Consider the following 14,332-nt stretch of genomic DNA (forward strand, 5'->3'; position numbering starts at 1 on the left):
AAACTAACAAAAACAAATAACTATAGTCCGTGATACCTTCCTCGAGTCAGTAAAGTAAAATCAAATTGTGAGATTTTCTTAAAAACTGTTAATTTTTGCAGAAATCTGTTATAATAGTTGGATTCCTTGCATCATTTCCTTTATAAAAATGTATACTTTTATATACTTCTCATCATTATATTTAGAGATACAATAAAGAACAATATCTAAATTACCGACTCGAGGAAGGGATACAGACTATAGTTAGTAACATCCATCGGATCTGTTTGCAGAATAAGCTCTAAAGCCCCCACCCGAGGTTGACACCATATATTGGGCCATTCCATTTAAAATCCACACTACTCCTGTGGAAGATTCTGAAAATATCTTCCACAGGGTAAGTATGAATGTCAAATGGAATGATTAGGCAGCTCCATTTAAATTTTACACATCATCCAGATAGATTCAAACTGAATCTTCCACAGAGGGAGGGTGAGTTTCAAATGGAGCTCCCTAATGAGGTTATTCCATGTAAAATTCATAATCATAGTGTGAATTTTAAATGGAATAGCCCATGCTGTGTCATTGTGTATACATCGTATGTCAACATCCTTCCAAAAAACTTACAAAAGCATCCAGTACTTTAATCTTTGGCTGCACACTGAACGGTTCCCTTTCTGATGCTCCTGATGCTTCTGTGTGAATTACAAGTACACTTGGAATCCTATACACAACACCGACCTGTTCTTCGTTCTGGTTCTCTGCCTGCTGCTCATCAAAGCTACAAATTTAAATTATACATTTCATGTAAAATAATCTGCACAGGATTATACAACATAATTACAGATCTTGCAGTGTTCAAACCATCAAGTTCTAATTTGTTAGTCAAAATCTGAACGAAAGGCTCAAGGTAACACACTGCCCAAAATGTACAAATAAACACATTAAAGCCATAATGTAAGCTAATGTACGATGTCCGATAAATTTTAATTTTGTTAGTCTTTCCCCAGAATGCTGACATAGTATTAGTAATAACTCTCGTGAAGTGTTTCTGTCCATTCCATGCTAAAATAACGAGTTTATGTAAAAGAAACTCTACTGGCTATATTATCGCTGTCTGGCATGGACTTCTATGGGGGTGGTCCTTAATGTCTAAATTATGACATGTTGAAATTGCTCTGTTGACCTACAAACACACAGAATTTGGCTGATATAAAAGTTAACTAATTAAAATATCATACATTATGGCTTTCAATTCTTTTATGATTCTCATCCAAATTGTTTTGATCTGAGGATCAACAGTTGATGCTTCATCTAACCTAGTATTTACGAAATATTCGTAATCTCATGAATATATGCCATGCTTGTGATCCAATCATATTTTATTATTTGTAAAAACGCGAATGCAAATCAAGTCATTAAAATCGCACAATTTACTGCAAAATGCATAACTGTTCCAAAGCAAATATTAGTAACTCCACGAGCACTGTGTTGTGCATCTAACAAACTGATGGCTGCCATATTTTGGATTGCACACTACCATATTTGCTTGATTGTGATACACACTTTTGCTATTGGTCCTTCTTTTTTAGCCGGTTCGGTTTTTTGTAAAAGAAAAATTAATTTTATTTTTACAAAGTTTTGAGGAAAATTTTGTATTATTTTGTTATGTGGAGATCAAAGCGATTGTTATAAATGAGGTAAATAACTTTGCAACAGTAATATGTTAGGAATTGCAAAATATTTTGATTTGGACTTCAGAATATCCCTCGGGGATTTCCTCAGTTCCAAAAGTAAAATTTTTTTCACAATGCCCTCAAAATAACCGATGGGCAGTTATCAACCTCAAGTTAAGATTCAGAAAGTTATCTGCATTATTGCTATTACCGTTCAGTGCCAGTTGCCGGTCCACCCGTTTCATTGGTAGCACGCATGCCACCAGTGGGATCCTCTGGTGTTGGTTCCGGATCCGTTATTGACATGGATACAACCGGCACATTGATGGCTTCTTCCAATTCTCCCTGTTGCATCGAGTCAGCAAGTTTTGAGCCAACTTCTTCCAGGTCTTCGAAACTAAGAGAGGTGGGTAATTCTTCTTTACCAGGCATTTGCGCTGAAATGAAATACACCAAACAAAGAATAAATAGCTGTGCATCAGCAGTTTCAAAGTAATTGTGAAAAATCTATTTTCAGAGAATTTTCTGGACCAAAGCAAAATATTAAGATAATTCACAGTAAGTTAAAACTAATTATAAAATGGATAATGTCACTTCTCCAATCTGTCTGTCATGATAATAATTCCTCTATGCAGGGTTGCTGAGAGCAGGCTCAGGTTGGGACAGAGATATATTATACAAGGTTGGGTAAGTTATTGCGCTGAAATGAAATACACCAAACAAAGAATAAATAGCTGTGCATCAGCAGTTTCAAAGTAATTGTGAAAAATCTATTTTCAGAGAATTTTCTGGACCAAAGCAAAATATTAAGATAATTCACAGTAAGTTAAAACTAATTATAAAATGGATAATGTCACTTCTCCAATCTGTCTGTCATGATAATAATTCCTCTATGCAGGGTTGCTGAGAGCAGGCTCAGGTTGGGACAGAGATATATTATACAAGGTTGGGTAAGTTATTACATTCAAATAAATATTCAATTAAAATACATATGAAAGGTGCTGTATAAATACGAACATTTATTTTATCATTCAACTTCTGCAATTTTGCTGGAAAATCAAATGCACGCCAGGAACATGAGACAAAACTATTTTTTTGGCCTTGCCAAACTCATCCTACTTACTTATCGAATCATCTGGAGTTGCCATGGTAGTTTGGGTTATATCTGCATCATCATCTGTTAATGACTCTTCTGGACGATCACCCACTTCAATTATAACTGCCACTGTATCGGTTTGCTGGCGTCTAAAACGTCCAAAAGCGGTAAACAGATCTCCGTCGTCTGCTATTCTCTGCTATGATGTCAACGATTCTGATTTTAGATGCGTCGATCCCAAGACAAGCGACCAAGCTTGCGATCAAAATAAATACAAAAAAATCATCCACTGATACGGCCGGTACACCAAATGACACAACAACAACTGGAGCGGTTCTTATGTCCACCGGATCACCTCCACCAACCAAGATGTACAGTGTTGAGCGATCGCGATCAAAGTAATTTGTTCCAAGAGTATCGGAACTTGCAGATGGTTTGTAGTTCATAGCTGGGTCATTTTCCCAAATGATATCATCATTTTCATCCCGTCTTGCATTAGTAGGCATGGTGTATAAATTGTTGATGTACACGTCTAAACGTTGTGGATTGGCGTAGTAAATTCCAACGACTACTTTCTGAGCGGTGACTGCATTCGGGAGATGAAGTCTCATTCTGTGAGGATTGGTGCTAGAAAAATGCACTTCGTACTCTTTGCCCGTGGCAACCATGGTGTAAAACGTGCTGATACGCTCTTGACAGGTGTAACCAAGACACCATCCGTGGTCCTGAGGTCCGTTGACAAGGTCCACATATTGATTGGAGTAAAGCGCCACAGGTGAGACACGACGCACCTCAGTGTCTGCATCAAGGCTTTCCAAGATCAAGATCATGTGGTCTATTCCATGACATGTGTATGCTTGTCCGGTGCTTTGCCATGTACAACTACTAGAGTCATGAACACCAAATATACCTGTAATGTGCAAAAATAATAATAATTGACAGAAAAGGTACATTTTAGACATAGGTTCAAATTATGCAAATGAGGAATGATTCACATCAGTCGGTGCGAAGTTAATTCACATACCAGGGTTGTGTGATTTCATTCATATACTTTTCACTTTATTTCAATTTTGGCAGCAAGTAAAGCACTTCTGCAGTCTGTTTGATACGTTAGATAGTTAATGAGCTTTTTTGCTTCAAATTAGAATTTAGATCATGTCTTCCATAGGTGGTGTATGGATTTCAACTGGGATAGCCATTCCCATCAAATGAATCACACAATATATCTGTCTCACCTTTCTTAGGACATTTATCCTCAGCATTTATCTTACTCCCGTCTTGGGCCGTCAACATTGTCTTAGGAATTCTATAATCACCCAGACCACGCCTAGGGTCTCCACCCCATTCAAACTCTGACTGAGGTACCACTGTACCAACAGACCCAAGAAGACTGCCGTCAAGATCTCGGATCAGAACTTTCTTCATGGCATCGCAATCCATGTCCACACAATCAGCAGGGTTGACCGAGCTAATATGTCAAAAAATAGATATTTTGTTTGAATAAAATATTTTGGTTGAATTGAGTTTTGATGAATTTGTAGCGGGTAGTAATCTCACTTTCAGCTGTATTAGAAGACTAATACAAAACAATTATAATTAAAAGACTAATGAAGATATTGGGGCGATTACACTGTGCGGCGCACCATCCTTCAAGAGCAGAGTGCATAAGCATCTTATTTCTTGTGCCTGATGCTTTACTGTACCCCTTCACTCTTGTTGTCCTTAAGCTGCTGTGAACCAATGATTGGCCCAATGTGGTTGTCTCTTATAGTGCCTAGGTGCATATATAAGTTCTTGACTTGTGTCACTCCTCATCGGCTTGTTCACTTAAACAATTTATTAAAAAAAAGTGTGATACATCCCTAATTTAATATGAATCTTGTATATGAATTTTGTTATTATACTGATGAGATCCCAGCCTGTAAACACTGCTCATTTTTGTGATAGGACTTTACTGATACAGTAAGAATTTAATTTGGATGAACAAAGCAGTAAGCAATATGGGTTAAATAAAATGTTAATAAATGTTTGCATTTATACAGCGCTTTTCACGTGTATCAAAGCGTTTTACATTTATTCGTCATCACTCGTTTGTCAAAGGACAAAACACTTCTATCTCAACCAAAAACCAAGACACGTACCGGTGATCATTCATTTGAATCATGTGCAACCTAGATATGGCACTCTCTACCTCGTGACATCAGGGAAGCTGGTACACTCCAGCTTTTCAAAGAAAATCTGAAAACATACCTGTTCAAGTCGTTTTTATCATGCTCTTATCCTATTTTCATGACATATATTATGCTTTGTATTGTTTGTATTAGTTTATGGTTCATGTACCTGTATGTATTCTTTTGTAAAGTGCTCCGTTCTTTGTGGGGCGCTCAATTAATGCCTATTATGTTATGTTATGTTATTCCGCTGTTGTTAGAACATGTCAGCTGCCATACAATGCCCAAAGCATACTCATACCTTTGGGCGGCGCTCAATGGACAATATTCCTAACAGCTCCTCATTTCACCCCTGGGTAGAGAGAGGCAAGTGAAGTAAAGTGCCTTGCCTAAGTGCACAACACAGTGGTACCACTGGGGCTCGAACTCGCAACTCTCTGTTTGCGAGGTAGAGCCTGTACCGCTGCGCCACCGTGCCGTTATCCGTATTCTATAAGCTGCATATCCTATCAGCGACTGCTATACCTTGTTTAGGACTTTCAAAAGAAGTACCTGCATGTGCAACCATGACTGTTTCAAAATAGCCCGGCAAAGTCATGCAGGTAACTCTGAGGTAACATTGAATTGGTTTGAATGAGGAATACTACGAGAACCAGCGCCTTTTGTTAAAAAGTCACACATGAGGAAAGTGGATAACCTCTAATGTATTTCAAAGGACAAAGCGTGATGTCGGCGGGCGAATATACTGATCAAACCAATCCAATATCAACCAACCACAATTCACTTCTGTGCCACGAAGTACATGTATATGCATTCATTTATCATGTTGTGATCATTCACATGAAATTCTTACTGCAGATCCAAGAGCAACAAAAGATATAGATATCATCCATGTAACATAACATAAAGAGCAGTCAGTATGTCAACCAGTGGGGTCAATCACTGCTTACAACTGAAAACTTTCAATGATTAAAAAAAGACTAACCCCACAATTAGTTTATATCTTGTATACTTACCCTACATTAGGCCTGTGTATATAAAACCGACTTTCATCGTCCACATCGTCTAACTCAATTCTCTTGATGTGAACAGCGGCCATGAAATCTTCACTAGCTGGATTTGTCATTAACATAAAGCTGCGCTTGGAACATGTGATACCAAATCCGCTAAATACTACATCTGGAGGAAGAACAAAATAAATTTGGATTTAAGAAAGTTTTTCTCGGCATCCTCAGCAGCTGTTACTGCTCTGAGGATTTGTTGTTGAAGACGGCGGCTGACCCGGTGAAAGCGCTCTGGTGAGCGTACCAAAGTTGAGGTTATTTGCAGCTCATTGCACTTCAGGCCTCAAAAAAATTGTTTGATTGGCGTAACATAATAATTCTAATTTTAAAAATATTTTTTAAGAAAAAAAAGTCTATCGGTCGGCCGGATTACGCCAATCAAACAATTTTTTAGACCTTATTTAGAATGCAGAGACTGTCTCCTGTTCACAGGAGGTCCCTGGTTGGAATGTGATGTGCCATACAAATGTCCCCATTTAAAGGTGATTACAAATGCACACTTTTTGACCCCCTGAACAATACCTGCCGATCTAACATAGCCTCTAATTGGTCAATTACATGATATTTTCACTTTAATCACCAATCAGAATGGAGCTTTGCAAATAATTCACCCAATTTTTTGTGTGGTGAAATTATTCTAACAACATTGCTGATTGGGCCAATTGAGAATGAAAACTTCTTTTGGCCAATCGGCAGGTAGTTCTCATGGGGTTAAATTGGTACTTACCGTCGATCTTAGTAAGTCCACCCACTGCAGGATAACTCTTGACACCAGGAAATTTTTTGAATGTTGCACCATTTTTACTAGATGCGAAAGTAGTGAAGACAAATCCAGCATGGGCACCATCAGGGGACTTGGGGACCTGGTTGCTGTGACTTTTTGGATGACTAGCCACTGCAGGTGTCACCTAATTGAAAAAAGATGTAATGGGCTATTCCATTTAAAATCCACACTACCCCTGTGGAAGATTTTGGAAATGTCTTCCACAGGGGGAGTATGAATTTAAAGTGGAATGAATCCATTTGCAGCTCCATTTGAAATTCACCCTTCCTCTGTGGAAAATTCAGGTTGACTCTTTCTCAGAGGGTGTATGAAATTCCAATGGAGCTGCTTAATGTGTTCAATCCATTTAAAATTGACACTCACCCTGTGGAAGATATTTCCCAAATCTTCCACAGGGGTAGTGTGGATTTTTAATGGAATGGCCCAATATATCATTACTATACAATTTCATACCAGCTTCCCTGTCTTCTGTCTATCTCACATTGTAATAAAGTTAAATGATTGTGCAGCGACTAATTAAAGCCTTAATGTACCATCTTTTTTCAGAATATACCTTAATTTTTTTCAAAACCGATTTTTTTGGCATATTTGTAATACTTACACATGTTCCAACTTAAATCTATGAGCAAACTGTCAAATTCACCCTATTTGTAGTAGAACGGGATGATTTTCTGTTGGTCCAACATATTATCATAGTTTTTAGATTATGTTAATATGTCGGAACGACTCACAAATCGTAGTCTCCTACAAAGCCTGTTTGTTTACGCTCCTTCCACATGTGGAGGAAGCGTAACCAAACTGGCTGCGTAGGAGATTACCTCTGAGGCCGCAATCACCGTTCTAATCCAAATAGTGCGAGATATTTTGAGTGATAGAGGTGAAGTTTATGATGTTGTTTCTTTGCAAATTCCCAATGTTTTTTGCATTCAAATGTATTGGGAACTTTCATAATGATTGCATATTATCATTTTGGAAGAAAAAAAGAAAAATCTAAAAATGTTAAAAGATCCTCATTAAGGCTTTAACCTATGCTGAGAAAATGGACAATTCAGTTTCTGGTTGATCGGGTCAGGTTTCTGCTTTTCAGATTGTTTTGGCAGTGGCATGGATTGGGAACCAATGACAGTTGTTATTTTGTGTGGGATTCAGAGCACGATTGTGTTTGATTGATCACTGTTGATTTTCAATCAAATGAGACAGCATCAAAAACTTTTCCCACCCACCACTCCCAATAAGTTGAAGAATATTTAATGTATTATATTACCTACTCTAGTGTATGTACAATTTCATTTTAATAAGCACACCAACAACGTTCATTTGATCCCCGCAGTTTTTCACCTGATGCGAATCACATACGTCAGTTTTTTTGTTCAGATTCGCGCAACAACTTTTTGACTATTTTCCCTGCTTTTTATTTACCACCATCTGCCTATGTACAGTGTAGGCATATACTTCTTATTTCTTTACATTGAACAGCAGCATAGTGAAAATCATAACACAGTAAATAATAAATGCCCTATAATATAAGTTAATAACATCGTGGATTGATATAGAATGGCGTACACACAGCTAGGGGCAGCACCTACACGAACTGCGCTTTGCGTGTTGATTGAATGTCATGCCCTGTAAGTCTGGACTTTATTGACTCACGCAGTAACAAAACCTATTACGAGCTGATCGTATAGTATAAGTTCCAAGCTATAGGGTGCTAATTAAGTCAACTCAAATATAGTACTTACCTTGTCATCGACACCACACTCAAAGTCTGGACTAACGCCCACAAAGAGGGAGTTCTTTACTTGCAGTGATTTATCCGAGATCTTGTGGCTGGTTGCTTCGGGTCCATGTATAAGTGGCAATACTCCAACACGGCTGTCTACAATGACCGTATCAGAAATGACCACACTTGAGGTAACCTACAGTGAGAGAGAGGGGGTGAGTGAATGGTTGTGTGTGAGAGATTATTATGTGTTCAGGTAAATCAGACACATAATTCTAATTGTCTATTTAACCATGTTTTTAAAATACCATGAAAGAAGCCTTGGTAATGCACTTGCCAAAAAAAATGGGCTATTCCATTTAAAATCCACACTACCCCTGTGGAAGATTGTGAAATATCTTCCACAGGGGGAGTACAAATTTCAAATGGAATAAGCACATTAAGCAATTCCATTTGAATTTCATACACCCTCTGAGAAAGATTCAATCTGAATCTTCAACAGAAGAAGGGTTAGTTTCAAATAGAGTTGGTTAATGTGATAATTCCATTTGAAATGTGTACTCCCTCTGTGGAAGATATTTCCAAAATAGGGGTAGTGTGGATTTCAAATGGAATAGCCCAATACTGGGTAACTATTTTGGGACCCATGCTTCTACATAGGGAGGATGAGTTTCAAATTGAGCAGCCCAATGTGTTCATTCAATTTGAAATTCATACTCCCCCTATGGAAAATATTTCTAAAATCTTCCACAGGGGTAGAGTGAATTTTAACTGGAATAGCCCACTATACACAACAGACTAGAGATGCTCACCTGGATATAGATCCCATAGTCATAATTCATGTACAAGACAAAGTTTGATATCAAAGAACACCCTGGTTGGCTTTCAGGGAACATATGAACGCCATGGAGGGCTCCATGTGCGACATTGCCTCTCCAAGCAGTGTCGGGGTCAGGCACACCCCCATCAGGCAGACATGGCTCTCCTTTGATCTTGAACCCAATTCGTTCAGACCCAGCAACTGCATTGTCTTTTAAAACTGAATTCCTGGCAAGATGGACCTCAATTCCTCCCGACCACGCCCGATTTTCTTTTTCATTCCTGTCTTGGTACGTCCCAGGGAAGATGACGAGAGTGACCAAGTTGTGAACCATTCTGTTCTTGTTGCCTTGATCACGGATACCTACGATGGATGACGAAATATGCACACAAATTTTACAAAAAAATAAATATACATTCTTTCACTCCCTATTCCAGAAAAATACAGCACTAATATCTTTGGACTGAAAAAATATGATCCTGTTTTGCCAAATGAAATATAGCTAAATCCTAATCCTTTGTTTAGTTCTAACTGGAAATGAAAATCAAATGTTTTAATGTTTGGTTAGTTTTTTGAAATAATGGCCAAACACATGCATTTTTAAGTCATTAAGTGATTTGATCTCTCTCCTATTTAGCTATGTTTCACTTGGCAAAACAGGATATTTTTTTAATCAAAAAAATTTAGTTTGGTATTTTTCTGCAACAGGGAGTAGTATACGAACAGTACATAGTTTGAAGGAAAATAGGGGAAACTATTACCGAACCCAAAGGGTGAGGGGTGGTCGGCCTGTAGCCAGTACCCAGGGACAAATTCTGACCCTACATTGTACTTCCCTGAAAATACCACCTAGAATTTGTTTTATTACACCTCATACATATTTATGAGAGAATGACCCCAATTCATAACATTTAATAAGAAAAAAAGGTGCTAGGCTCCCAACTAGGCCAATTTACGGGCTTCCCTGATTAACACGATGAATGACATTGTCTTAAATTTACAGTGACCTCATGTACCACATACAAATCAATAGCAGGACTGAATCCCTAATGATAACCCTGACAAGGCTTCCCTGATTAACACGATGAATGATATTGTCTTTTACAGTGACCTCATGTACCACATACAAACCAATAGCAGGGCTGAATCCCTAATGATAACCCTGACAATTTAAGGCTTCCCTGATTAACACGATGAATGACATTGTCTTTTACAGTGACCTCATGTACCATATACAAACCAATAGCATGACTGAATCCCTAATGATAACCCTGACAAGGCTTCCCTGATTAACACGATGAATGACATTGTCTTTTACAGTGAACTCATGTACCACATACAAACCAATAGCAGGGCTGAATCCCTAATGATAACCCTGACAATTTAAGGCTTCCCTGATTAACACGATGAATGACATTGTCTTTTACAGTGACCTCGACATGTACCACATACAAACCAATAGTAGGACTGAATTCCTAGTGATAACCCTAACAAGGCTTTCCTGTTTAAGGGGGTACCACACCCCTCGATAAATTTGTGTCTATTTTTCATTTTTCTTACAAACCAATAACACAGTGGTAACAAAATTTATGTATATTATAGGGGCAAGGAATCCAATTACTACACTGGAATTTCAGCGACCCAAGACATGCGGTTTGTTATTTAGGATAAGAAATAAGGTACCGTTAGGATGTACCTCATTTCCTATCATATATACTGAACCGCTTGTCTTGAGTCACTGAAATTTCAGTGTAGTAATTGGATTCCTTGCCCCAATAATATACATAACTTTAATACCACTGTGTATTATTTTTTGAGAAAAATGCAAAAATAGCCACAAATTTACCACATGGGTGTAGTACCCCCTTAACGTGATGAATGATGTTGTCTTTTACAGTAACCCAGTGTACTCCATACATTAATACATTATGTACAAACCAATACCAGGACAGTAACCCCATGTACCCCATACATACCAATAGCAGGACTGAATCCCTATTATACTGATACAGTATTATACAGACAAACCTTGTTAATGAAGAGTTAAAGGAAGTAAGCAATTGGTTTAAAGCTAATAAATTGTCAATTAATGCTACCAAAACAAATTACATGATACTTGGCACACCCAAAATGACATCGATGAATCAAGACCTTCAAATCACACTGGATCACTCGGCTTTAGAAAGAGTGCATCAAACTAAATTCCTTGGTGTACTAATAGAGCGAATGTCTCACTTGGAAATGTCACATAGATTGCGTATCTAGAACAATTTCAAGAAATGTCGGTGTCATGAATAAATTGAAACATTTTGTTGAAGTCGTATTTTATTTACACTTTATTATGCGTTAATATTGCCTTATTTGAATTATGGAGTACTTTTATGGGGAAATACATGTAAAACTTACTTAAATAAAATTGTAAAAATTCAAAAATGGGCTATTAGAGCGGTGGCAAGCGTTCACTATAGAGACCACACAGTGCCATTGTTTGCTAATTATAACATATTAAAAGTTGAAGATATGTACACACTGGAATTAGGTACATTCATGTACAGGCACTCTATAAATGAGCTGCCCTGTTCATTTGATAATTCTTTTACCAAACATTCTGACATATACATAACTACAAGACACGATATGTAAATGACCTAAATCTAACCAAAAATAAGAAAGTATTTTATGATCATGCTATACGTATAAGAGGTCCCATTCTTTGGAATGCTTTAGATAAAAATCTGAAAGCTTCAAAATCTGTTAAACATTTCCGTAATCAATTCAAAACAAAACTGATCTCTAAATATAATTAATCTTTTTCGTGAGCACCCCCCCCCCCCCCTTCCCTTGTCTTTTGGTTTTGTTATGTAATGTTGATTTATTTTGTTAATTTCATTTGATTTCAGGGAAAGGCTAACTTTCAGACCTTTTTGGTCTTCCAGCCTTTTCCTCCATATGTACCGTGTTTTTATATATTTTTTTGTAATGTCTTTGATTTTTATGGAAATAAAATATGAATGAAATATGAATGAATGATAACCCTGACAAGACTTCCCTGGTCAACATGATGAATGGTTGTCATCTACAGTAACCCCATGTACCTCATAACCATATAGCAGGGCTAAACCCCTATGATAACCCTGACATGGCTATCCTGGTCAACATGATATTGTAATCGTTTGATTAATAGCATTTCAGCCCTTAAAAAATAAGGGTAGGTAGGTAGGTATTTTTTTTTTACTTTTAAAGCTGTAAATTGTGTTTGATAAAGGCCTTGGAGCGTTTTTTCTTTTCTTTTTTTTTAATCTAATTTAACTTTTTTTTTAAACTTTTTTCTTTTTTTTGGCAAAAAAAAGTCAGGGGCAGGCCTACTTTTTGGGTAGGGTCAGTTAACATGAATCAAACAATGTTTTTTTATATAATAATATTATATAATATTTTAATGATAACCCTGATGGGGCTTCCATGGTCAACATGTTGAATGAAATTGTATTCCACGGTAACCCCCATGTACCTCATACAAGCACATAGCAGGACTGAATCCCTAAAGTCAATCCTAATAAGGCTTACCTGCTCCTACAACATGATGAATGACATTGTCTTCCAGAGTAATCTCATCTGCCCCAAACAAGCCGATAGCAGGACTGAATCCATGGTGAAAACTGCATCCCTTCACAAATGATTCACTATCTGCGCCAGTGTCAAGAAAGGCCAGAGAGTAGCGAGGGTCATAAGGATCTGAATGACCTTCCTGACCGGTGTGATAGAACTCAACATTGGATAACTGGGCTTTACCTGGATTAGATACAAAAGTATGAGCATAGTTATATCTTCCCTGGAGTTTGTTTATCAAAATGATGCATATTTAAAATATCATCACTATGTACCCATAGTACAGCTATGACCCAAATTTGGTTGCACTTGAAAGCATTCAATCAAAATTTTTTTTTTTTTTACCTATCCAATTTATACATACAGACACCCACACACATATACAGCCACTCATGCACACATATACCCAGAAAAGTTATATGTGACCTGCTCTGACAAAACCAGGAACATTTCATGATTTGAATAAACATGTAAGCATATGGAAAAATAAGCTTTAAAATGATACCAAAATTATAAACATAGCATCAATACTTTAACAGATATGGATAATTTTGTAAATGATACCTTGACATTTTTGGTCAATTGCTATTCTGAGAAATGGGCTAAATAGTTTCCTGCTTTACGCAGGATTGAATAGGGATTATCATAGTTCAACTATCAATTATTGATTAAAAAATCCTCTTTATAATAAGTACTTTCAAGAATTGGAAAGTCTACTTGGTCCCAAGGTCAAATACCATGAAATTTAAGAATTCCAAAATTTCATGTTTTTTTATGGGAATGTCATCTTTAAAGGCCTATAACTCAAAAACATGCCTGGCGACTTGTTCCGGGTTTTGTTGGAGCTGGTCACATATATTATATAGTCTCCTCCTTTTAGGCAAAACAAAAATGAAAGAGGTGAATAAAGATACATACCCTTATATTCAACCCCATTAAAGGTTAAACTGCCAACCAATACACGAGCCCCAAAGGATTCATCATAAAGGCCGCTGTAGTCAGCCCCCTCAATCATGAGATTCCTCGTTAAGAGGCCTACTTCTGCTCTCATGGAATATGTGTTGATGCTGCCTTCTGACACTGAGTAATCTGCACCTGTATAATAATAATAATTTTCAAACTTTCTTTTTGTTCTTTTAGCATCATTCTGTATATGATAATAATCTTGTATTAGTGTAATTTCTTGTTTCTATGGTATGTGTATATGGTAATAATTTTATGTTTGTTATGTGCATAGTTATATTATGTTGTTTACCTATTTTGGACAGCAAAGGAGATCAGTGTTTAAGTTTGAACAAATTTCAATCTTTCTCCAGAGTAGACCAGTGCACATACACCTGCAATCTTCATGGGAGTAATTTACTTAGTCCATAAGTGGTCAAAATATTGCTCTGCAAAATGTCTTGATTTTCATGA

The 14,332-nt window shown here is 37.1% G+C and overlaps 1 protein-coding gene across 1 annotated transcript in view; it reads right to left on the bottom strand.

Annotated features, from left to right (window-relative positions):
* Nucleotides 1-2,789: 2,789 nt before the first annotated feature.
* The window catches only part of LOC140155289 (fibrocystin-L-like), a 68,270-nt gene continuing 56,727 nt past the window's right edge, over nucleotides 2,790-14,332 (bottom strand). Inside the window, exons 14-21 of the mRNA XM_072178066.1 lie at nucleotides 13,835-14,011; nucleotides 12,875-13,099; nucleotides 9,303-9,673; nucleotides 8,510-8,686; nucleotides 6,714-6,894; nucleotides 5,939-6,101; nucleotides 3,987-4,219; nucleotides 2,790-3,661 (exon numbers count right to left, since the gene is read on the bottom strand). Of these exons, the coding sequence (XP_072034167.1) occupies nucleotides 2,901-3,661; nucleotides 3,987-4,219; nucleotides 5,939-6,101; nucleotides 6,714-6,894; nucleotides 8,510-8,686; nucleotides 9,303-9,673; nucleotides 12,875-13,099; nucleotides 13,835-14,011 (2,288 nt within the window). The 3' untranslated portion in view covers nucleotides 2,790-2,900. The remainder of the gene's footprint in view (nucleotides 3,662-3,986; nucleotides 4,220-5,938; nucleotides 6,102-6,713; nucleotides 6,895-8,509; nucleotides 8,687-9,302; nucleotides 9,674-12,874; nucleotides 13,100-13,834; nucleotides 14,012-14,332) is intronic.

This window comes from Amphiura filiformis, chromosome 1 (assembly GCF_039555335.1).
Source record: "Amphiura filiformis chromosome 1, Afil_fr2py, whole genome shotgun sequence".
In the NCBI taxonomy this organism is placed as follows: Eukaryota; Metazoa; Echinodermata; class Ophiuroidea; order Amphilepidida; family Amphiuridae; genus Amphiura; species Amphiura filiformis.